The sequence below is a fragment of the Gordionus sp. m RMFG-2023 genome, chromosome 2 (genome assembly GCF_954871325.1).
Source record: "Gordionus sp. m RMFG-2023 chromosome 2, tfGorSpeb1-WG-v2, whole genome shotgun sequence".
Classification (NCBI taxonomy): domain Eukaryota; kingdom Metazoa; phylum Nematomorpha; class Gordioida; order Chordodea; family Parachordodidae; genus Gordionus; species Gordionus sp. m RMFG-2023.
Window position 1 is genome coordinate 57,834,295 of NC_088776.1, and position 27,572 is coordinate 57,861,866.

The 27,572-nt window shown below is 31.4% G+C and overlaps 1 protein-coding gene across 1 annotated transcript; it reads right to left on the reverse strand.

Moving 5' to 3' along the window:
* Positions 1 to 532: 532 nt before the first annotated feature.
* On the reverse strand, positions 533 to 27,265 carry LOC135924504 (zinc finger protein 236-like). The gene is made up of 21 exons (XM_065459560.1): positions 26,953 to 27,265; positions 26,835 to 26,905; positions 14,511 to 14,702; positions 14,015 to 14,146; positions 12,761 to 12,914; positions 12,364 to 12,507; positions 11,566 to 11,856; positions 10,680 to 10,897; positions 10,378 to 10,422; positions 10,007 to 10,115; positions 8,875 to 9,266; positions 8,294 to 8,492; positions 7,890 to 7,967; positions 7,242 to 7,748; positions 5,362 to 6,457; positions 4,238 to 4,367; positions 3,222 to 4,088; positions 2,546 to 2,716; positions 1,674 to 1,848; positions 904 to 1,379; positions 533 to 814 (listed from the first exon to the last, which is right to left on the reverse strand). The coding sequence occupies exons 1-21, from the start codon at positions 27,263 to 27,265 to the stop codon at positions 677 to 679; spliced, it is 5,898 nt and encodes a 1,965-aa protein (XP_065315632.1). The 3' UTR covers positions 533 to 676.
* Between the last annotated feature and the right edge of the window lie 307 nt (positions 27,266 to 27,572).

Consider the following 27,572-nt stretch of genomic DNA (forward strand, 5'->3'; position numbering starts at 1 on the left):
AAGAGCACTATGGTTTAGATATGGTATGGGACATATTTTCCATTCTAGGTAATATTGAAAGAATTTTTAAAGTGAGGATGAAAATTAAAAAAATATATTATCAATTTACAATCCAATGGCTATCCTGACAGGTGAATCTGCAACCATTGTTTTATGTAGAATGGGTATTGGTTGTTCATCTGTTGATGAATATTTATAGATCAAATAAGATTCTTCTCAAATTTTAAAATAGCTCCTTAAATTATTTAAAATTAAGATATTCCGATTTACGCGATCTCCATATCCCAATACGAGATCTATATATGATAATAAGGGGATAATTATTGCAAAAAAATTTACAGCCTAATTTGAAGGAAAAATAATCCGCCCCCGTTAGAGCTAAATGCAAGCAAAATAATTTATTTTTTAAATATTTTATAGGGTTTATCATCAATTCAAATAACACGACAGGCAGTTTATTAAATAATCTAGCGTAAAAATTTACCGAATAATTTAAATGATTGATTCGAAACAATGAAAATTAATAAATAAATAGCAATAATAAATATTATTTTTAAAAATATAAAAAAAAATACAAACATAATAAACAATCAGCGCAATAATTTTAAATATTTTTATTTTGATGCTATTCCCCATCCAATCACAATTTAGTAAGAATTTTTTTTTTTTAAAGTAATTATTTAGGAATCGATGCAGTAATCTGTGATGACGAAAACGAAAGAGCGTTAGACAGGCGAGATGTGGTGTATAAATTATTGACGAAATTCAAATCGACTAATTCGTCGGAAGCGGTTATGTCTAAAGTGCGAATAATCTGTTCAATTTAATTTTTTTTTAAAAATAACATTTAAAAATTTCTTTTAACAAAATAATAAAAGTAAGAAAGAAAAAAAAAGGTATAACTTTATCATTGGTCAGCAACGAATCACCCGGCAAAAGCGTGAAAGAATGTAACAGCTGATCATCCGCGAATACGGTAGGAGTCCCTATCTGTGCGTCTCGCAAATCTTGCAATTCTTGAGTGTCCTCGTCCATGATAGGTTGTAGTAACGAAACGAAATCGGGTTTCTCGTGAGGGATGAGCGAACGAGAAGAGACAGAATGGGAATCTGAGATAAGGGATAGATCTTCGGGTTTGGATTGGTGTGAAAAATAGTAAGCGATACCATTGATCCTATCATTACTATTTTCGTTTTCATTCTGAACGAAACTGAAATCGTAGGTATTATTATGGATATCATCATTATTGGTCATATCGATGATAGGGTGATTAGTCGAACTAGAATTGAGGAGACCGTTTTGGGACAGCGTAAGACGTTCTCGCAAAAGGTCTAAGGGGAACTGTGTTAGGGATTTTAAGGCGGAATTGTTCGTTTTATCTTTCGTTGTAAAAAGGTTTTAAGTTTTTTTCAATAAAAAAAATAATATAATATTAGGAAATTCAGTGTTAATGATAAAAAAAAAGATGGATTATTTTACAAAATTGACAAGAAAATCAGGGATCCGAACTGAAACGAACATCGGTTCGGTTAAGGTTACGAATCGATGTACCGGCTTAACGGTTCGGTTCGGTTGAATCCCTGATGAAAATCTAGAAAATGAAAGATTAAAACTAAAAAATAACCATTAATAAACAACCACTAAATGGTCAAATTAAAGAAGGCAAACTCTACTTATTTGGTCCTCGTCGATTTTAGCCATGTTTGAAGAGGCGGTAGAAGATTTAGGAGGCTTGTCAACATGGTGGGACGACATTATGTGAGACTTTCTATGGCCGGAGGTGCGAAAGAAGAGTGGGCAAATAGGGCATTTGAATGGCTTGGAACCGGTGTGAAGCCTCATGTGTACCTAATGATTAATTTAGTTAATTCGACCCGATACAACCCGGGTTTGGTTTTAAAAAAATATTTTCAGGCCCGGCTCGTGTTTGCAATTTTATTATTTTTAAGACCAGCCATCGGATTTTTAAAATTTATCATTTAAATGAACAGGCTTCCTACCTTCCTTTAAATAGCAGATTTGCACATTAAAATAAAAGCTTTTTTTAGGAATGAAAGTTAGAATTGAATATTTTATTAATGATCGATATTATCATTATTTTAAATGGAAACGATGGATGATGCATTAAAAACATTCGTTTTGTCAATTTCTATAAATAAATAGGCTAAAAATTCTAAAAATATTTTAAATTATATTATTTATACAATTCTTTTTTAAATAATAAATATATAAAATAAATTCAATATGATGTTTTTTAAATAAAATATCTTAAGGGGTCATTTTAGTTGAATAAGCTCAAAAAACTTTAGAATTTCGGAACCAAGCCTAAATCACACTATTTATTAAAATAGCGTAAACTGCTGAGTATTTATTTCAAGGATTATAATAATGTAGCCATGACATGGAATTTTTTCTAGTGGCTGAACTGATCATCATAATGTTAAATATGAAATTTAAAATGGGACTATATTAAAATCAGCTGATCGCCATCTTGATTATGGTTATAAATCAGGTATATATATTTCAAGTAATATTGAATACACACTTTCAAGCTTCCCCGAGTGGAAAAGAAAGTTCGGCAGATGTGGCATTCGAACTGTTTTTCCCCTCCGTGCGTTTTCCGATGGGCGTCGAGCGTGGATTTAACGGCAAATTTTTTATCGCATTCATCGCAAGAGTAAGGTTTTTCTCCCGTGTGAATACGCAAATGACGTACCTTATTATTATTTTTTTTAAATGCAGATATTGAAGGAATTACAATTTTACCACTTTACTACTCCGGCGAACAAAAAACGCAACGCTCCTGAGACATTTTGATGTGATTAAACAAATCGCAAACTTTACAAAATAGCCATTCATTTTTATGTTAATTCCTCAAAATAAGTATGAAAATTAAAGAATTTAAAAAAACAATATGTATCTCCTTCTGGTGGGACCCTAATACACCCATGCCTTTCATAAAACGTGGCTGAACCCAAAATTTGGGATTTATATTTTTAAGATAAATTTAAAAATGATAATAATTAGCCATTTTTGAGCAATAAGAATTTTAACATATTAGCGGGTTCCACACATCAACCAACCAGAGTATTGAAGGATTCTTTTTAAAACCGCTTTATTTGCGATTGTTGTCTTCTTTATATTTAAATCCAAAAAAAATATAGGGAACAACTAGTCGATGCGATATATTAAAATTTAAAATCGCAATATAGCAAACTCACCAAATCGCTCGGTTTTTTGAAGCTCTTGGGACAATACAAGCATGTGTGGGCGTGTTTCGAGGAAGCGGTAGCGGAATTTTGACTCTTATTCAATTCACCCTTTTCAGAGATATTATCTTGGTTTACGATTGCCGTCCCAGAAACAATCGATTGATTGTTCTCTTCTACTAGGTCGCCAACGTACAGATTTATGTTGGGCCTATCGCCCTTCTTAAAAAGTTCCGTGACCGATTGAAGTAATAGATTTTGCGAAACACGCAGACGATTATTTTGGGCGTCTTCCAGACGATTTTCGTTTTTATTATTTATCGTATTGTCGTTATTCTCGATATCGAAACCATCATTATGAGCGACGTAATCGTTATCCATTTCAACTTCATCCTCGCGTAAAAAATGAATTTTTCCGGTGTTTTTGACAATATCGTTGATATCGATTATTACAGATTCTTCTTCCATTCCTCCTTGTCCATCATGACCACCATCATCGCAGTCCACGTTATCATTAGTCAAGTTAGAGAGGTAAAAAACACGATTATTTCCTAGATCAGAAAATAATTCGATAGGAATTTGGGTAGTATCTTTATCACTGGGAAACATGGACGATATAACAGTGTTCGAAGATGACGATGCCTCCCCAATAGAGAACGCAGACGACGCGGTTTGCAGTACGGGAAAAGTGGAAGGTATTATATTATTGGAAACAGACGATTGAGGGGTGGAAGAAAGATTCACCAATTTTAGCATCTGCTCGCGGTCTAGCAAGAGAGGTTTATACTTGGTCGTAACCATAAATCGCCCGTCACTCGTATCGACTATTCCGTCAACTTCATCTGATACTGGATGAAAATTCTGCAATTTATGTGTATCCTAAAAAAGAATACACAATTTAAAAAAAAGAAAAAAATAATAATTTCAAATTTCTGCTAGTCCTCAAAACATCGAAACCTACAGAGACCGATTCCTTAATGCGATCAAATAAATTTGGTAATATTATTCATATTTCATAAATTATTAACATTATTCGGTGGAAGCTGGATGCCCATTATTGGCGGTCTCGCATTTGGAACGAATGTATTCGCATTTTGTCCTTTCATGTGGTATTCATTTTGATGATTGTCGAAATTTAAGGTATCGTCGATCGTTTGACTGTATTATAAAAAATCATTTTTTAAAAAAAAAATCATCAATTATTATATAATTAAAATAATATTCGTGAATATATTAATTTTGTTATTGCTAAAAATGGTCAAACACTTTTGAATCTAACCTTTATAGTTGAGTAATTTCTATATTTTTTGCTGATTCCTACCTGACTAAAAAACGGCTAAACCTAGTTTAAAGCCAAAACTATCACTTCCGCCAGGGGTTTTTTGGAAAATGAACTTTGAAGAAAGCTAAAATAAATTTAACTCGAGCCTAAATTGCGGGATCTTCTTCAGCTGTTCAGAAGTAGCCACTTTTTAGCTATTACACAACAATGCTAACCATAACCATTTCATATAAAGACTAACACAAGCCCATGTCATATCTATTATATGTATAATGACGGAATTTCAAAAGACGCCATCTTACATGTCGCTATTTTGGTAATAAAAAAATTCCTATATATTTGAAGTCGATGTTCTGATAGATGAATAAGAGGGTGATTCCTTGCTAAGTCAATAACTTTTCAACCCAACCCCACATTATTCGTGGTTAAAAGACCCATGATAACTATCCATGTGAATAAGAGAAGCCAATTTGCACAGCTGCATTAAGCTAGGTACCACTTTTTTTTAACAACCTTTCCATACTTATACTTGGAACGGATACTTTTTAAAGTATCGACGGCACATCTCAGAATTAAGCATAATCGATCCCTGATATCTATAAGTGGTACTGATGGAAAGTTATAATATATTCAACTTCTTTTTTATGCTTTAAAGAACTATCTAAATTGAAAGAAGTCGGGAGTTTAGAAATTATCGATTTGACAAGAAATCAATCACCCAGAAACAAGCCTGATTCAAGAAATAATAACTTTATTTTTACAAATCAAATACAAACTTTTTTTATGAAAAGAGGTGGATTTTTTTTTTGATTTTTTTCACAATGGTATAAATATCTTTCAACAAGGATTTTTATTTGTATTCGAAATAACCTTTCCATTAGATCACCTCTCCCCTCCACTAGATCCAAGTTCGCGTACGCGTCCATGCTGTAGCACATTTTTTTGTTGCTATTGACATTATTATCATCTGCTAGTCCTCCATGCATTTCGCTATGATGGGCGCCTTCGAAATTCGTGACTTGAACGTTTGCGATTAATGGATGTCGCTCCCTGAGATGGGATTCAAACTCGTCGATCGTCCGGGAATTGAAAACGTGACCACAAAGGGAGCACAGGAATAGAATTTCGTTACTATCTTCTGCTTTATTCAATTTGTCAATATTGTCATTCTTTTCCAAATCTCTATCACTAATATTCTTATTGTTTGTTTTGTGACAAGTGACGTTTTTATTATTACCGACTATTCTAATTTTGTTATTATCGTCTGCTTTATTCATTTTATTATAGTCTTTATAAGAAATATCGTTGTTTCTAACATAACTATCATTAAAAAGTGCATTACTTATTTTATTATTATCGTCTGCCTTGAGAATATTGTTTGCACATAATAATATGTGATCTGCTTTATTCGATTTATCATTAGCAGCAACTTTATTTATACATTCATGAATATTATCCTCGTCGCCTGCCGTAAGAAAATAGCTGCTAGTGCCTACTTTTACCGTCTTTTGGTTGTTTAAATGATTAACAGCGTTGACATATTCAATATTATTACTAGTATCATAATCCGCCGCCAATTCTTGTATGCATATGATATCGTTATTCTCAGTATTCGAATCAATCTTTTCAACATTCTGACTTTTATTTATATGATTTTGCCTACCATCTTGTTCAATCATGTTATAAATCGATGAATTCGATTCCGGTAGAAAAAAATGTTCGTATGGTTCATTGTAGTGATGTTTTTCCATATGTCTTTTTAGACTTCCTTTCGTGGCGTAGGAAAAGGAAGAGCTTCGAGTGCGATTCGAAGAAGAACGCTTACGATTAAAGCCGGGAGAGCTTTTCGATGAACAAATAGGGCATTGATAGGATTTGAAGCCTTGGTGCATTCTCGAATGGGTTTTTAATATACCGTTGGAGGCGAAACTCTTATTACACGTCGGGCAGGTGTAGGGCTTTTCGCCTATGTGATGATTAAGAATATTTAGAGTATTATAAGTGTTATAAACTTCGATTAAAAATAGTTTGCTCTTATCCTTCTCTGGTTGTCTTCAATACATAAAAATTAAATAAAGTTTTTTCTTTTGCCCTTCTTTTTGTTTTGTCGTAAATACATAAAAATTAAATAAAGTTTTCTTTTGTTTTGATTTAAATATATTCAAGGTTAACATATGGTTATGTGTTTTCTTTTTACTTAGGGGTTTTACTTATTTTTGGAGTCTTTAATAGGGTGTTCGGCAAATATAAGTTAGATATTTAGGTCCGGGAGTTAGCCCTGCATCCAGTGGTATAATTAGAGTTCCGGAAAGTATAGGGGGTAGGTTTTATTCTAATTATGTAAGATAAAACTAACACAATACCTTTTTGCAAAAACGTTCTTTTTTCACTTTGTACCAATTTTATTTTAATTTATAATTGTGCGTTTTATTTTCCCTATATAAGGAATAAATTTTTATACTTAAAGATATACTTTATTTTTTGTTTTAAAATTTACTAAAAATATAATTATTTTTTGCACTTAAAAATATAATTTATTAGTTTAATTGAGGCTTAAATTTTTTATAATTAATTATTTTCTTTTTTTTAAATAAAATTTAAAATATAAGTGTTGTAGTTGCTTTTAATAAATTAAAATGACGCATACCAAATCTCATCGAGACGTGCCACCTACCATTCTACCCATAACTGAAACCCCGACACTTCAATAAGAAAATCATTTATAATGTGTATAAAAAATAATAATATACCAGTGTGAGATCTAATGTGTTCTTTCAAGTGGGATAATTTTTTGAAGGCCCTAGCACAATACTCGCATTCATATGGCCTCTCAACACTAACCAACTTACTCGCTTCCCTCTTCTCCAGATCATGTAAGACGGAGGTTAAAGATTTCGCCAAATTAGGGTCCACCTCAAGGTCAGAAAATGTTGTCTCGACACGTGGAAGTTGATAAGGGGAAGCAATTATGGATGTCGGCGTTTTAACGAATGAATCAAAGCTATTAATATTTTCTGGTTTGTCGCGACTTTGGACTATTGAATTTTCGCGAAAATTCTCATCGTAGACAGTTGAGGTAGGCACGATATTTATATTATTTTCAATACTTATGGATTCGATTATTGATTGATGATCGTTAATAATGGTGTTATGCAAATTTAAGTTTACATCTTTGTGAGCGGATGATAAATGACTTATTTTGTGTCCAGATGTACGAAAACGTTTTAAGCATATGGAGCATTCGAAAGGTTTGAGGCCTAATAATAAATTAATAACTAATTAAGCATTTTGTTGCTACGCCATTCTTTATGGATTCGTACGAATATAATCCTTATTTTATTTATTTACCAGTTTCTTTCTTTCATTCTTTCATATTACTTAAAATAACTAATATAAACCTGTATGAAGCCGAAAATGAACTTTCAAACTTCCCTGAGAGCTGTAACGTTTGTGGCACACTTTGCAAATCAATTCGTCTAATTTTTTTCATATAAATTATACCAATTCTTTATTTACAAAAAAATGCTTTCATTTTTTTTGAACGGTAATTCCGTTCCACTCATGACCTAATAAAAAGCAAAATGTAGAGAAAATATAAGTAAATATTGAGGAATATGGCCTCACCAAAGAAGGGTGAAAGAAATTACAGAGTATAGTGGTCATTCAATAAGAGAATATGTTAGGAGTGACGCTTAATGTCTTTTCAACCTATTATGATATTTTAAAATAAAATTATATAAATAGTAGACCATTGGTGAAGTGATTTTATCTGCTATAGGTAAATGATATATTTTGTAATTACTATCTCTGTCAGCACACATTTCATCGACGAAAGCGGGCAAATGTTGGGATCTGGCATGGTTGGTAAGACTAGATTTGACGGTGAATCGCCTACCGCAGGGTTCACATACGTATGGCTTCTCATGCGTGTGCACTCGAGTGTGACGAAGGAGATCGGACGGCTTCAGGAATCGCTTGGAGCAGGATGGACAGTATTTATACTTATGTTTTTTTTTAAATTGTTTATAGATGTATATATTTAATGGGTTTTTTTCCAAGGCAATAAAATATCCTAAATTTCTTTATTCGAATAAACTTTCTGAGTAGACCAATAAATTGATTATTTTCCCTGCCAAAAACACTAATTTTTTTTTTACATGACCGAGCCCATAATTATAAAATTTTTATGATAGAGAGGGTTAGAGACCCGCAAATTCGATTTTTTGACCATAGCCCGCCCGCGATCCGGTGGCAGAAAAAGGAAATAAAACATTAAAATTTCCCGTCTATGGGTCAGGCCTATTTTTCTTGTCGGTCCTGCATGGCTCAGACATGATCTGTGCTGGGTACAATACAATATACATATGAACATTGCCCATTTACCTTATTAGCATTACAAGCACTAATAGAATTATTCTCATTTCCGAAAAAACTTCCTCCATCCTCAGGGTCGAGTTTATTTTTTTTTCGCAAATTATCGCCCATCAAGCCATTGATTTGCATCGGATCCTCCGAGGCATCTACTTGCATATTATTTTGATTGATGGCTGACTCTTTCGAATGATTATGAGGGTTGGAAAGGATAGAAGTATGAGAAGGACGTAAAGTATTGACTAAAAATTTTTGAGGTGTAATAACTTTCGCTGTCATTTCGTTATTTGTGTGTTTAACATTTTTATCGTTCACGGATATAGTCTTTGAAGATAGATTACAATTTTGAGAGAGGAACGAATTATCCAGAAAATAGTAGTAATAAGATTCTCCGAAATCGTTTGCTTTTTTAAAAATATATATATATATGTATAATTTAATTTTAAATAATTTTTGATATAAATATTATAGTATTCATTAGAATCTGCAATTTAATTCTCTGATGATTTAGATTCCAGGTAAACCCATTATAAGGAGATCATTCGAAGATGTTATAGTAGTATAGTTAATAACTTCGTAACAGGTTAACACAAAATATTTTCTTATAATCGATTAATTTAAAAGGAACATAAAAAATTGCGATAAACTGATTCGACGGTTAAAAAAAGGTAGCAAGCACAATAGCTAATTAATTCCAAGTAATTAATTTAGGGATAAGGCTAGAATCATTTCAGCGCGTTCTAGCGTTGAGAAATCGGAACGTTTAATGATCATTATAATAAATTAAAACTATAACATAATTTAAAATTAAACAAGGTAAATCTAGATATAATTATGCCAATGCACTATAAAATACGTAAATTATTCGGAATTTAATATAACTAGTAAAGTAGAGGATAATTTTTTTTTTAAATGTGCAAGAGTCCGAATAACCAAATTTTTTGGAAACGCTATTGTGCATATCTCAATTTTTGACTTGCTATCTTTTAGTATTATATGCTCAAAAGCTCAAAACTTTAGCATGGCCTTAGTTCAAGAAGAACTAATCACTTTCATAGAACTTAACTGTTATTTTAATAAAAAGGGTTTTATTCATCCATATTTTAGTGTAATACAATGTAAGGTTGAAAGGTAAAATACGAACCATTTATATTTTTATTATTCTTATCGTAAATATGAGTGGCGGCCACATTCTCATAGATGTCCATCAAATTTCCCTGAACATTCGACCCGTTTTGAGATGATTCTTCAAACTTTAAAATTGTTTTTTAAATACCTATATCCTATCTATTATATACTTTTTCGTGAACGTTAATTTAGAGAAACTATTCTCAGGTATTTGTAAACTATTATTTTTAAATCTAACAAATAAGCATGTCTATTAAATTATTTTTTAATTTGCATGATAATCTAAACATCTATCAAAAAATGCTAAATTTTGTTATGTTCAATTTACTTAACTCTCTTTAAGATGTGTATATATATTATAAGAATTTTTTTTAAAAAAACACATACCTTCAATATGCTTTTGAGCATTGAATTCCAAATTTCCAATATATCCTGTATAAAAATATCATTATAAAATATAGGTTCCACAAATCAAACCTAAAATAAAATACGATCATCTAAAACTTAAGACCATTTAAGTTGGTTCCTCAAACTATTAAAATGAACCTATTAAGAAAGTATTCATTTTATTTCTTATTTTTAAAAAAAATCCTCCAAAATAAAGCGTAGAAATAAAATAGGATGCCCTAACTTTAAGGGAAAATGGCAAGATGACCCCAACCTTCTATTTTTTAAAAATAGCATCTAACCTGATCAACGATAGTACCGATCGATTCATCCAAACGGGGTGGATTGCTAGCGTGAATTTTGCTCGTGTGCGAATTCAGATTTCCCAGTTTGGTGAACACGCAACTACATTCGCCGCATTTGAAATAAAGAGTTTTGCAGGTTTCACCCTTACTAGGCGAAAGATTATCGTAGTCATGGATGACATTTAACTCATTTTCGTGGCCATGATGAAGAGCACCTAATTTTAATATAAATTTTGATAGATATAAGGGCTTGGCTGTGTGAAAATAGCTACCCACTGAGACAAAAGTTAAGTGCGCTTCATATTCACATTCTGATGATAAATTGGTAATTTTATTTAAAAACCTCGATGTAGCCTATTTTTTTAAAAAAAATGGTTAAATCAAAATTTTCGTCAAACAAATATTATCTAATGAATTGAGATTTCTTCAAAAGATGTCGGAAAGGATTTAGCTCTCTCGTGGCAAAATCGCAAGGCGAAAATCTATATTTCGCCATTTTTTTAAAAAAAATCGACTAAAGAGACCAAAATTCGGGATTTTAATTGAAATTGCTTTTCTATGCATTTAAGAGTGATCAATTTTACAAAATGGGTCCGAACCAGCTACGGTCTCAAAATATCTGGGGTTCAAGGGTTGTCAAAAATTGGTATTTATTTGGTCGATTGTTCGCGAAATTTTCAACTATACATTTTTAAGTTTTCGAACCCAGAACCAAATGTAGAACACGTGATTTATTAAAGCGGCGATATTCATTATCATCATATTGATTATATCCCTCATATATATATATTATTATTTATTTGATTTATAGTAAATATTATTAGATAAAATAAATTTAGGCATTATTCCCCATTTCGTAATTTTGCGATTCTATCACTCTTACCGTAACTAACCGCGGCCTTATTAACGCAATCGCTCTCTATCCGTCGGTAACCGCTATGCAATTTAAGAGTGTGGGACTTGAGGTTTCCTTTTTGATTGAACTGAGCTGGGCACTGTTCGCATTGAAAAAGTTTGGATGGATGTTGTCCATCATTTTTATTATAGTTACTAGCGTTGGTGCCCTTGATTTTATCGGCGCCTTCCGCGGGATGTTTAGTTGTCAAATGGAAGGAAAGTGAACTCTTTTGCGAAAAGGAGCGGGAGCAGACGCTACATTTGAAGGGCTTATTGCCTGAACAGAATGTGCAAAAATAAATACTCTAATAATAAAAGAAAGTAAAAAACATACATATAAAAATTAAATTATATATAGTAACAATATTTTACTTTCGTTAGAAAAAAAGGGTGAATTTCGAAATCCAGGTTTTCTTATCTTAAATGCATCTAGCCTATATTTAGCTTAATTCTAGAAACAAGCGATCACATGCATAGGAAAAAGGGTATAAAGCTCAAAAAAAAATTTAATCTTCTGTCTAAAAAATAAAATGAAAATAGGATAGATGCATTTATGATATATCTGGATTAAGTGAATGGTATTATAATAAAGAATTATTAATCCCCTTCCCTTTTTTATCCTTTTTATCTATCTTGCCCATTCAGTTATAGAAGAATTTCCTTTTTTTGAAATTCCAGTCCAAAATTATTCAAATATTGGTTTTGTTCTGAATTTTAATTTCCAATTATAATTATAATAGTTAAAATAGAGAAAACATATTTTTTTTAAAAAAATAAAAATAACCGGTGTGTATTTTAATGTGCCTTTGCAAGTGACTAATTTTGGGGAATGTCTTGTCACAAATGTCACAACTATGTTTCATTATTCCGCTCGTGATAATTTCCACGCGTTCAGAACTTTCGGTAATGGGGCGTGGTTCGTTGTTATCTAATCGAAAATTATTATTTTTTATTCGTTTTTGTCTTTTCGTGATAAATGAAAATAAGGATCAAACAAATTAAGTTAAAATTGGGAAATTGTATAAGTTAGCTTATTAAATAATTTATGGTTAATAAGAATTGCATGTAAAGAACCCGTAAAAAGTGGTAAGAAGACAGTTTTTAGAGTGACGCCATTACCCCCCCCCCACAACTTCCTTTCATGTGGAAAAAAAAATATATTTGACTTATATCTAATTCACCTAGATAAGGAACCATAATTCCAGGGCTTTTGGGATGGATATTCGTAGGTCCAAGTTGAGTCTGTTGGGAGTTAAAAGCTTGAAGTAAATTTTTGTTGGAATGGATCAAGGGTTGCTGCTGGTGGTTGAGTTTGTTATGAATATCCAATTCACTCTATAAAAAGAAATAGTTCGTAATAGTATGTAAATTGAGGATTTAAAGAATGCTTAATGTTTTTTTTTCTCCCTTGCTTGCATAAATCTATTTTATAAGTAAAAAAAAATACAGTCACAAAATGATCAAAAATTAATAAAAAATCTAGAATAATTTTATTTTAACATCGAACTAGGGTTGCCAAAATCGTTTCTATCTGAGCCGATTTTTAAAAATGGCTAACAAAGTAGTTTACCTAAATATTTTGCTCATAGTGTAGAATTTTAGTATTTTAAGTAGACTGAATATGTCCAGAACATAATGTCGGTCAGCAAATATAGTGGTTGAGAGAATTTAGAGAATAAAATAAATAGTATAAATAAATTAACTACTAATACTTTATTAATTAATATAAATACTAATTACATAATCATAAATAAAATAAGAAATTAAAATAATATAAAAAAATTAAAATTAAAAGTTTAAAATTAAGTTCGTAAAATCATAACTCTCTTCCTTTTTTTAAGTAAAATATTCCCGATTATATATACTTTTCTATATTATTCATTTACATAATGTTTAAAAAACAAACTGAAATAATCTTGAACTTTATTTAATCTGATGAATATTAAATCTTTTTTTATTCATTTTTCTTTAACTCATTTGAATATTACAACAGATGGCACAAAGATTTGGGCATCTATTAGCGAAATCTCGAGGCTTATATTTTTTGGCTAAAATATTGAGTTAGTCCGTTTTAAAAATTCGGCTCAAGTGGAGAGATTTTTCCTCCCTGCACCGAACATTATCGAATTAAAGGGCGGGTGAGGAATTTAAAAAGGTTTGTCTATACTCGACAAATCTCGCTTGGCGATCTAGAATCCAGCCCGTTTCAGAACTACAATATTTGTCAACCGCTCCTTGGTATGATTTTATTATAATAAATGAGATGAAATCGCTAGCGATTTAAGAGCCGATCGATCGTAATTTTTTTTAAAAGAAAGAAGCTGTCATATCTTTAATTCCATATCACGGCGATAATGCTTTCATTCAAATATTTTTTTTCTTATCAGATAGATCAGCTGTTAAATTGCTAGTGGTTTTTATCGCTTTCATATTACTTGAAAATTAAACTCGTCTCCGCATTCTTTGCAAACCAAACTCTCCTCTACCTCGTGGATCAAAATGTGCGATTTAAGGCTGGCTAGACGATTAAATTTTTTGTAGCATTCTGGGCAATGGAAGTTGGTTGACTAAAAAAAATATATATTTATTGTGATTAAATTTAGAATGAATTCCCTATGTAGTAAATTAAAGGGGAAAAAAGGGAGAAAGAAAGAAAGAAGGAAAGAAAGAAAGAAAGAAAGAAAGAAAGAAAGAAAGAAAGAAAGAAAGAAAGAAAGAAAGAAAGAAAGAAAGAAAGAAAGAAAGAAAGAAAGAAAGAAAGAAAGAAAGAAAGAAAGAAAGAAAGAAAGAAAGAAAGAAAGAAAGAAAGAAAGAAAGAAAGAAAGAAAGAAAGAAAGAAAGAAAGAAAGAAAGAAAGAAAGAAAGAAAGAAAGAAAGAAAGAAAGAAAGAAAGAAAGAAAGAAAGAAAGAAAGAAAGAAAGAAAGAAAGACTTGATGTGTAGCTTTGTGAAGAATCAAATTGGCTTGGTAATTGAAAGAGTTTTCACAACATTCGCATTTGTAAGGTTTGTTCTCTTTGTGATCAAATTTTTTCCGGTGCCTTTGCAAATGTTTCCAGCTGTTAAAACTGACTTCGCAAATAGTACAGGGAAACTGCGATTCTTCGGTATCATTTGTCTGCTTCTTTCAAAATAAAATAATTTAAAATTTATACGATTGATGATGACCGAGTATAATAATTGGTTAATTTGACACCTCTACTACCAATCAAATCAAATTTAATTTTTGAGAATAATTAGTTTAGGTGACACTGGCCAATGAAATATTATTAAGCATCTTATCTTATAATATATTGTTTTTATTATTTATGGGAAAAAAAAATAAATAAAAAGATTATATATATTCGGTGGCGTGGCTAGGAATTTTCCTTAGAGGGGGTCCATACATATAAAAGCCTGGGGGCTTCGCCCTCCCCAGAGCCCCTTTAACGGGCCATCTTACAAATCATAACCATATCTTCGATAATATATAATAAATATATTTTTTTAATGCATCAATAATATGTTATTATAATTTAGTAGATTATTCTCAATGACTTTATAATAATACTATCCAGAATAATTTCAATAGTAATATAATATCCTTCCACAAACATCAAAACCAGAAAAAATATAAATATTAATGGTATTTATTTGATATAAAGTCAACTTTTAAGTCTTTTGAACGTAAAATTTATAAAAAAAAACTTTTGCTCTGGGAGTGGTCCAAACCCAAAAACCATCCCCGTAGCTACGCCACTGTATATATTATTTAGTATTTTTTAAGTAACGTTTAATACTTATTTTGAATAACGAGTAACGCGTTCCATTTTTCATAATGTAACGAATGACTCTAACACGTTACTTTTTATTTTTAATCAAGGCAAAGAAAAAAGAAAAGTTTTTTTAAGTAACGTTTACAGCATTATTTAAAATACATTATTTGAAATAAAACGGCAAAACGAAACACTTCGGTATGAAGGATATTTTACGTTTAGCCTAATTTTCTCATACTAGGCCAGCTGTTTCCGCGTAGAGTGAGCTCCATATTTCTGACCTTTTAAAATAATATTTAAACATGAATTCTTCTTGCGCATTTAACTTAAATTCAAAGTCCGCTAGGAGGGCTTTATTTTCCAAAGAAGATCGTTACTAGTCTTTTTGGTGTTGGATGATTCCGTAATCAAGTCAACGACTTTGCAACCCGCCCATTTTAGATTTGGATAAATATTTGGTATGAAGATAAGAACGAAGTTATTGTATTTGACAGAGTTAAAGGATCTAGATACAAGTATCTAGATCCTGTATCTAGATATAAAAATGTGGTATCTGTATCTGTATCTAGATAGATTTTTGATTAAAATATCGGTATCTAGATATTATTTTAGACGATGTATCTGTATCTAGATCCATTTAAAAAGTATCTTTTAACAACTCTGGTATTTGATGAATCAAAAATTTTAGCCTCATAGCTCTATTAGAACTAAAGATATAGGGATTCAACAAAGCGTCTCAACTTGGTTTCAAAAAAATACTATTAGATAGATATATTATAAATGGTAATAGGAAAAGAAAACCAAAAAAAAACCCCCGATTTTTTTTTCATCATATTTATAGAAATTTGTCACAAAAAGCAATTCTCAATTCTGAAACAAGTCGAATTGAGCCCTCGATTTCCTCCAGAAACATGGAACGTGAATCAGAGCACTCTATCCGACGAAGAAAGCACAAATAATCGATACGAAGGTTGGAATCATCGATTTTCTAATCTGGTTGGGAATAAACACCCATCAATCTGGGTATTGATTTTAAAAAAATGGAATGCGAGGTGGCTACCGATGAAACCAAACTCGAACGATGGCGTGTAGATAGTTGGACACCGAAAACAAAATCGCAGTTATAATACCCAAATTCGGTTAAACAAACTTTGCGAGGAATACTGTGATAGGGTGCGAAGCCTTTCAGATTTTATAAGAGCGATTTCCTTCAATATTCGATGTACATATAATTACTATTCTAAATTATTAAATTTTTATATACATAATCATGATTTACCAATAAAATAAATATCGCATCTTAGGGGGGGGGGGGGTAAAAAAATTCCGTTAGATGGCGAAAAATTATTTAAAAGCTTGTTTTTTTGAAAATGTAAGCTTATAATATACGGATTAATTTTATTTAGATTTCCTTGAATTTAATTTGGATTCTTTCGTGGAGTTTAAATTATATAAGTCTTTCCTGTAGCTATCAAAGGGTTGACGAAATATCATTTTTCGGAACAATAAAAATATTCAGTATTGATAGATATAAAAGGACTGAGAAGTTACTTTAGGGTGCAAATAAATTACCTTTACTTCATCATCACTAACCATGCAGGGTTGGCAAAATTTATAATTTTTTTTTGATATACATAAATCACGATTTAAACCAAATACCAATATGATTTAAATCAAATTGATTTTTATTGGCCAACCCTACTGTTGTAACTGTTGAAAAAAAGAAGAAATAAATTTAATATAATACATCAAATGTCAGTTATTTTCTGACAGGGAAATTAGTTTTTCCTGGTGGATGGGAAGAAAACGAAAGGATTACATGTTTTATTGTTAAAGAAAAGTCCTTTGTTGGAGATTTGGAGTGGAGATATTGGAGTAATTGGAGGAGATGTCCAAGAATGGACCTTTGGGAATAAAGAATATATGAATAGGGATAATTATGATTTATAATATGTATTTTGTTAATTGATATATAAATAGAATTATTAATAAATGTGTAATTTTCTTATAAATGTGTCATGAATAAATGGGGATCTACGTTATTTTTTACAATGGCAACTAATATTTTCCATGACGTAGGAATTTTATTATTGTTTATTCGTTCGATGATTTCTTTAGCACAAAAAGTTTCTCTCAATATGAAATCTATTAACGCACTTCTGTTAGAAAATTTAGGTGCTGAAGGGAAATAACCATACATTGTTCTATGAGCTTGTCTATCGTACTCATGTACCCATTCTTCACGTGAGGGAATTATGGCTTTATCTGCCAAAAGATCTGATATATCAATGTGGTAGTCAAAATCTAAGGTTTTGGAAAACGTTACAAGTGCGAAGTGGTTTGGACTCCATTGATTCTTTTTTATCTCAGGCCAATTCCCTGATGAATAAGCGCTTCGAATCTCGGGATGTGTTTTTTGGTTGACATTCAAACTTGGCCACTTTCTATTCTTTTCATAGTATTCACGTGAAAAGACATATCGAAACATATTTCTAATTTCGTTACCCATGTAGATTAAGTTATTTTTGAATATAGCTCCTTTGGTTATCCAGCTACACACGGAGGCGTCCATATCTATTATTGGATGGCCGAAGCATTTCCATAGTCCTGATAGTTCTAGAGTAATATGAACATCCTCACTATTTTCAATTTTAGGTAGAAAGACTGCCTGATAAGGATGTCGAAGAATTATTGGAAGATCTTTTATAATCTCCGTGAGAAGGACTTGATTGTCCTCCGTTCTAGATAATATTGTAGCAATTGCTAAGGATGGCCAAGCCTTTAAGACATCAAAATAATTCTTAGGCATTTCAAATGCTAATTTAGAGATAATCTCTATAGTTGAAATAATTTTTTCATATAGATTTAAGATAATTTTGTCGGGTTAATAATACTATAGATTAAAAGGTCAAACCAAGAACTGATAATATCTTTGAAACATGTTAGAATAGTATGGGTGATCAAAAAATGATTGTTTCGTATTTTAAATAATAATAAATTTCCAAAGTATATTCCTTTGCAGCTACCTAATTGAAATGATATCTGAAAGTTTGCGGTGTTGGTAGAAGCATCATATATACATTCTAATTGGTGCTTGATATTATAAATCAGGTATAAATAAAGAGGGATAGCTGGAGCGTTAAATTTGATAGACGTATTTATCCAATTTTGAATACTTATAGATGTGCAGTCCACTGCAATTTTAAATAAAATTGACAACTCCTCGTCACTGTCTGTATTATTTAGTTTCAAATCTGGCAGACTATTTAACATAAGGGGGATAAATTCATGAGGATCTTTGCATGCTATATTATTTTGTTTGATATAATTCAACAACAAGATATGTTCTTTCTTTATTGCTTTTGGGTTGTCTTTGTAGGCAAACATATATGTTATCTCGGAGAGGGTCAAAGCACTAGAAAGATGTCTATCTCGACGAAATATCGGTTTTTTTTGACCTGGTTTAAATCAAGTGTAATCTCTTTTTTTCGTTTAAAGGGTGGTGGGAACAAGTCATCATAAAAATTCTCCATGAATAGAGGCAAGATTTCCTATCGATGAGGTAATTGAAAGGTTGAACATCCATTACACGAATTTCCGCAATCACCCGTTCTTCAGTATTTATAACAAACGGAAGTTGAAGGAATTTATCATATCCATACTTCTTGATTTACTCTGCTGTTTGGAAGGTTGAACTTTTAACATCGAAATCAGGAGTTGAAATATCATACTGGAAGAGTTCGAGTTTAATTGCCTTATTAGATTCAACAGGGGTGTCTAAAGGAGTGAGAAGTACACGTTCTTTCAAAATAGAAAGGAGTCCTTTCGCCATGCTTTTGACAACAGATGATCTGAAGAGCTCTCGCAATAATATTTGAGATATTTTTGAATGGTTACTTAAATATGATTGATTGCCAGATACAGTAGAGAGTAAATTTATCTTACAGATTGCATCCATAAAAACATCTATCGGGGTTTTCTGTTTATAATTGTACGACACATAAAGATCTAATTCTATAAGGGTTATAATAGATGTCCTGTTCAAATATACAGAGATACACGATGAAAGATCTTAAAAATACATTAAACAATAGATGTTTCAATTCTGTTAAGTTTAAGAATGAAGCTGTAATCTCATCTGTTATTATACGATTATCCAATGAAGAGATTTTATCGTCATATTCAAATTGAATAACCCAAAGAGCCATTTTTCTAGCAATTAAAACGGAGTATTGATGATTTATAGGATATTCATCAGTGGATGTTGATGAATTTAATCGAATCAAATCATTTAGAGGGGTCAGCTTGGGTAATTTCAAACCTAAATGAATACCTGTGTATCGGACAGTTGATAATTATTATCTAGGATTTCCCATATGCATGAGAGGATTATCGCCCAATTGCCCCGTATATCTAAACCATAAGTATATATGTGAGAAAGATAGCTGATAACGTAAAGGAATACCAATTGAAAGCATAGGTTATAGTTAATACCACTCTTTGCATATCTTGACGCTGTATCAGATACAATTAAAAAATAAGATGAGAGAGTTGTATTACAATTGGCCATGCAACTCATTTTAATAGCAGGGCAGGGCATCCTGTGAGTAATTGATCCTGAATAAACACTTCTACAATGTTGTTGGAGGGTAGAAAAAGGAATCTCTGTTTTCTCTTCAATTAAAGTCAATAAGAACCTCCTTAGATTGTCATCAGATCCTATTCAACTCATGAGTTCTATGATAGTTTTAAGGTTGGACACTAGGCTTCCGACTTCCATGACTTGAAGTGGAGCTCTACGAGCACGAAGCTTGGTTCGTGAACCAAAATAGGGGCAAAATGGATCGCGACAATATGGGCGGACTTTAGGAGTGAGTTGACACTGATCAATATGCTGGATTCTCTTTCCTTAGTGTTTAAATTTTCCCATCTCTTCACTTTTATCATACACTGAGGTGGAGTGCCTGTTGTACCTTCTAGGTGAATCTTCCAACCATGCTCTCTAAGAAGTTGTCCACTTAATGTTGAACATATTGAGAAATATGGAATCTGACTACTTGAAGGATAAAGATTAGTCTTATTCTCCAAAAAGTGGCTATAATTATTTTCAAGTTGTTTGATTTCTTCATGAAGCGAAGTTTGGCCACTGTATAAATCGGTAGTAATTGCTAGGATGGATCTGGCGTTATCAAACTTTGATAAATATTGCTCCTATACACTTATATCAGTTAGTGAGTATAATCTATTCCCCAATTTCGGATTGTAAGGAGTTAGAGTCATTAAAGTTTTTATTAATTTGTCCTTCTCTTAGTCTGCTTCATCACCAAACAACTTCTTTATTGAAAGGTTTTTTACTAAAAGAGGAAGTTGCTGCTACAAGAACGGAGATAATTTTCAGGTTGGGTGGGTAAAAGGATAGGAAGACTGTCAGGATCTTTCAAAAGACTTTCATAATCTGTGTGTTATAAAGAGTTTTTAGCATAGAAAGATTGAGAGTTAGAGGGTCTTGAATTGCTCTTGTGGCGAAATTACCATATAGAGTAATTGGGAAGCCACCAATATGTCGCGTAATGAGTAACAATGTTGCTGAATGCTCTTTAGGGCGAGTTTTTAACCACGGTAGTTTGAATCTCAATAAGTGAGATGCTTCTACGATCGTGGTGAAGTATGAATAAGATGGGATATCATCCTCATTAGCGGCAGACATTCCTGTCGAAAATAGTCCTGAAAGATCTCCATTCAATAAGGGGATTACTTGATTTGCCTCACTATGTACTCTTGAGATTCTCTTTAAGCAGTTGCTAACTTGAGATCCTTTATAATAATACTTTCGACCATATTCAAAAAGATGCATAGAAGACCACGATTCAAGATCTTTTAAAGGAAGACCTGCTTGGGCCGAGATAGTTGCCAAATTATCCATAAAGGTTTTTAAGTAAAAAGTCGGTGTAATATTTAATGTGTCTAATTCGGCCTTCGCAGGCATTTGTAGAAGTACTACCTGATTATCACCTTGCCCCATTAGGTCTATCTTTACACCTATTTTGTAAGCCGCGTACTGAATAAGTGTTGTTGTTAATAATGTCCAGCCCTTTTGACGAAGACCTTCGAGCCATGCTTCAGGGCCATGATGGCAGCGACGACCGTCAAGAGGATCAGATGTGTTAACGTCCTGTTGTGGCGGCACCCAACGATCTTGGAAGATTAGTATACTCTCCTTGGGGAAGAATTGGGAATATGAATATACGTTATTTAATCCAAACAAATTGTCCAGTTCAACGAATGTAGGGGTGGCAAACTCCGATCTGAAGTTAGTGCACCAAGATGAAAAATCGAGTACGATAAAGTTTCTACTTGTGCTATTGTGGTCATATGGAGCTGTCATCTGACAGATGGTCCTTTGCAGTTTTTCCTCCGACATGGTCATCGTTTGACTTGATATATACGCATTGGGGTCATCTTTCCGTAAAATCTACCTGCAAGCTTTAATTCGTTATTTTTTACAATGGCAACTAATATTTTCCATGGCGTAGGAATTTCATTATTGTTTATTCGTTTATTTCTTTAGCATAAAAAGTTTCTCTAAATATGAAATCTATTAACGCACTTCTGTTAGAAAATTTAGGTGCTGAAGGGAAATTACCATACATTGTTCTATGAGCTTGTATATCGTACTCATGTACCCATTCTTCACGTGAGGGAATTATAGCTTTATCTGCCAAAAGATCTGATATATCAATGTGGTAGTCAAAATCTAAGGTTTTGGAAAACGTTACATGTGCGAAGTGATTTGGACTCCATTGATTCTTTTTTGTCTCAGGCCAATTCCCTGATGAATAAGCGTTTCGAATCTCGGGATGTGTTTTATGGTTGACATTCAAACTTGGCCACTTTCTATTCTTTTTATAGTATTCACGTGAAAAGACATATCGAAACATATATTTCTATTTTCGTTACCCATGTAGATTAAGTTATTTTTGAATCCTTTGGTTATCCAGCTACACACGGCGGCGTCCATATCTATTATTGGATGGCCGAAGCATTTCCATAGTCCTGATAGTTCTGGTGTAATATGAACATCCTCGCTATTTTCAATTTTAGGTAGGAAGACTGCCTGATAAGGATGTCGAAGAACTAGTGGAAGATCTTTTATACTCTCCGTGAGAAGGACTTGATTTCGAGCAGCAACTTCCTCTTTTAGTAAAAAACCTTTCAATAAAGAAGTTGTTTGGTGATGAAGCAGATGAAGAGAAGGACAAATTAATAAAAACTTTAATGACTGGACAACTTCTTAGAGAGCATGGTTGGAAGATTCACCTAGAAGGTATAACAGGCACTCCACCTCAGTGTATGATAAAGGTGAAGAGATGGGAAGATTTAAACACTAAGGAAAGAGACCAGAATATTGATGACAGTGTCAACTCAACTCACTCCTAAAGTCCGCCCATATTGTCGCGGTCCATTTTACCCCTATTTTGGTTCACGAACCAAGCTTCGTGCTCGTAGAGCTCCACTTCAAGTTATGGAAGTCGGAAGCCTAGTGTCCAACCTTAAAACTATCATAGAACTCATGAGTTGGATAGGATCTGATGACAATCTAAGGAGGTTCTTATTGACTTTAATTGAAGAGAAACCAGAGATTCCTTTTTCTACCCTCCAACAACATTGTAGAAGTGTTTATTCAGGGTCAATTACTCACAGGATGCCCTGCCCTGCTATTAAAATGAGTTGCATGGCCAACTGTAATACAACTCTCTCATCTTATTTTTTAATTGTATCTGATACAGCGTCAAGATATGCAAAGAGTGGTATTAACTATAACCTATGCTTTCAATTGGTATTCCTTTACGCTATCAGCTATCTTTCTCACATATATACTTATGGTTTAGATATACGGGGCAATTGGGCGGTAATCCTCTCTTGTCCTACATGCATAAAAATGTATAGTTAGTTAAAATCTGACTTTTAATCAGCCGGCGTAACGAACCGTTAAACCATTATAAACCGTTATAAATACCAGCTGTAACCGTAATCGAACCGATATATTTATTTTTTGAAGGAGTAAAAAGAATATTTATAAAAAAAGGTTAAACCGGTTCAGTTTTTATATTTTAGGAATCAAAAATATTTGAATATCCAGAATTATATAAACTTGCTCTTATAGTACTGGCGGTTCCCGCAACACAAGTTTCTGTTGAAAGGGCCTTTTCGGGCTTAAAATTTGTGTTATCGTCACAACAAACAAATAAGAATCCATTTATATTAGAAAATATATTACTTATAATATATTTAAAAATGAGTTATTTTGAATCTTATATATTTTATTATATATAATTCGTAGATACATATAATAAAAATAAATTAGACGATGGTGTTGCTTCAATAAAAAAAAAAAATTTCTAACCGTAATGAACCAATATGAACCTTTATAATTAGCTGAACCGACCCGAACCTTTGTAAATTTTTTTTTAAGAACCGTAACCAAAACGTAACCATTATAATATTTTACATACTGAACCGTAACCAAACTGAACCGTTATAAATAACGGTTCGGGTCCCTGCTTTTAATAAATTCATTATATATATATCAGAGACCTGCAGGCCCGGCCCTAAGCCCGGCCCGGGTACCAGGGCCGGGCCGTATTTTAAATTTTTAAAATATACCCAGGCCGGGCCTGAAATTTTTTTTTTAAAAAAAACCAGGGCCGGGCCGTATTTTTTTTTTAAATTTATACAACATGAATTATTATATTCGTCAATTAGATATGGTTATAATGATTATACATAGTTATGATTAATATGTTTGGTGGAAGTTAACACTAGCTAACACTCATAGTATCTTTACATACTAAATTTATAGTTTTCCTACCATGGAATAAATACGCAAAGGATTAAATATATTATTATATAATATATAATATATGTTATATTTTTTATTAAAAATATCATTTTTATTTTTTTTATAAATACATAGTATATTCTCAAAATTTTATTTACACAAATTTTTTATAGTATCAATTTGTAATATACTAAATGTCTGTTTAAAATATAAAAAAAATATATAGTGTTGTTAAACGGCTCGTTTTGAGCCGATTATTAAAAACGGCTAACTAAGTGTTTTATCCAGAAAAATATTATGCAAGTCTGAAAATTTTGCTCATAGAAGGAACAAATTTAAAAATCGGCTCAAAACGAGCCGTTTAACAAGATTAGCTAATATACTTGCTTATTAAACGATAATACTAGCCAAAAAATATGATAAAATACGAAATAACAAATTTTTTGAATAATTTTTAAAAATTCCAAGACGGGCCTAAAAAAATTTTTTTAAATCTAGGCCGGGCCCCAAAAATTTTTTTTTTAATATTCGGGCCGGGCCGCGCCGGGGCCTAAAATTTTTAAACCCGGGCCGGGCCGTACAAATGGTACCTCTGCAGGTCTCTGATATATATTTTAAAAAATTTATATATATATAAATGATAAAGTCTTGATACTTTCATAATAATATTTTAAATATGAAATGTCCTTGGTAAACCTTTCAAATTTTCTGATAAAAAAAATATCTAGATTTTATATTTTCCGATTTGATCAGGAAAAAAAATGAGAGACGTCATTGATCATTTTATTTATTTATTTAGTGGAAGCTTAAAAGGGTACGTTATTTTTTTTTTAATTATGGGACGATCATAAAAAAAATGATAATAAAAAAAATATTAATTAAATGCGCTCTAGCAACTTTAAGTTCATCTAAACATTTTAAAATACATTTCAGTATCAGCCAACTTTCAATATTTTTAATCGATGGTTGACAAATATTTGTGTTGTTAAACGGCCCGATTTTTAAGAAATATTATGCAAGCCTGGAGATTTAGCTCTAGACGGCACAAGAATTTGGACATCTATTAACAAAATCTCGAGGCTTTGTCTAATATTATTTTGGCTAACCCCATTAATTTAAAATGGGCTAAATCAAACGGCTTAACAACACTAACCAATAAATGATAATTTACCGATCCCTACCATAGATGATATAAAAAAAATTAGTCCATAATAGAGATCTGCAGAGCCCGGCCCCGTCCGACTTTTTTAAATTTGCCTGAAAATATTATGAAAAGTAAGGCCTAGCCCGTTAAATTTTATTTGCACAAATGTATGACCATCATATTTTTAATATCTATATCTAATTCCCCCCCCCTCCCCCCAAATCTAGTAAGGCTCTTATATATTTTTTCTCTATGGCTGTCTATTTCTACAACAACCGTTTTATAAATCTATTGTGTTAGAAATCTATATCATGTATTTATGGATCGTATCATAAATAACTTATTAAATCATTTGTGAATTTACTATATTATTTATAGATTACTATTTAGGTTAAAGAGCTCTTAACAAAGAAATAAGCATATTGTAATTTATTTTCAAATAAATATATCAAAATTTTAATGCTTGTGGGTTGGTCTGTTAAAATTTCAAAAAAAATATCTAGCCTAGAAAAAGAAATAAGCTCATAGTTGTTATGCATTGTTATTACAAAGAATCTTAATCATATTCAAAATAAGAGATTTGCAATGAAAAATTGCTTGGCCCAGCCTAATATTTTTAATAATGTAATATAAATATAAATTATTTAAATATATATGGTCAAGTATAGTTATTTTTTACCCAACTCTTTTTATGTCAATACATATAAATGACAGTCTTTTGAACTGTTGTGTACAAATATGTGCCGCTTACCCACAAACATGTAAAGGGCACCTCATATCAATTTTTTAATGATGGAAATGAGGAATACCTAGTGTAGATTTATTGTATCCCAAACTAGAGGGCAACACACTTTCATGTAAATATATATAGCCTAGGGCATATAGTAATCATTGTTTATATCAATTATAATAGGGAAAAAAGGGACTGATTTTATCAGAATTGTATGTTGTATTCCAGCATGTGAATATACATGTAAAGTACACCTCACCTATAATTTTAGACAGTCCATGATAGGTACTTATTTGCAGACAAAAAGTCTACAAAAAATTAAAAAATGTGAGCTATTTATAATTGATAGCCTAACTTCCAGACCCTATAACATGTAATGCCTTACTATAATAAACAGTATATTAATTTTTTAGATCATATTAAAAATAAGCTAAATTAATCAGCCTAAAGTGTAAGGGATAAAATATTTAAGTTTAGGCCTTATCCAGGTCTTTATAAATAGAATTCTATAAATATATCTTTCAAACTCAAAGTATTTAAATATTCAACAATAAGAAATAATTAATTATATATTTTATAATTTTTAATAGAAAATATGATATTGTGATATTGAATCAAGCAAAAAAAAGAAATATGAAGGAAATATATAATATTTTTGGCCTATAGGTTAAGACTATAATTTATCCATGTTAAACTGGCATTTGCTGGCCTGGATCTAATATTTTATTTCACATATCATTGTTGTAAAATCATATATATAAATATTAATAAAATAAAATATATTATACCTGTAACTCAATATTTACTGGTATTAAATCTGATATGAGAAGGTTTGCATTTAAATTATTTTGATCATTAACTTAAAAAAATTAAATAACTATTTAGTTCTAATACAAATATAAATACCTAAATCATCATTGGATATATTGAATGTAGAATCATTCTTTATTGAAATATAATTATTATTATCATTGAATTTTATATTATTAACCAAATTATCAATGGCATCTAATGATTCATTTAAATTAATAAAAAGTGGATCATTTTGATTTATTGAAGGGTTTGAATTTTGTTCTAATGCTTGATTCAACAAGTCGTGCAACTTAATTAATCTCCCATCTGGTAATAAACAACCTAGCTGATTAATATCTATAATACATGGTTCCTCAGATTCACTTATATTAGAAGACAATATTTGATTCATAGTGCTGATACACATGTACAATTTTCTATTATGAATCACATCTTTCTGAATAGAATATCAAGATATTTTGTTAGTCAATGATATAAAATCATTGGTTGAAGTATAAAATAATCATAAAAAAAGACTTATTTAATAAATCAGCCTGCAATAATGGGTGGGTATAATAAGTATAAAATAATCTTGATATAAAATAAAATGCGAATTATTTGAATACATTTAAATTCGCATATTTGGCGATTAAAATAATTTTCGATGAAAGTTAGTGAATCAAAAATTACATTTACCACTACAATAAAGTTAAATTAACGTATTTCTGAGTTTT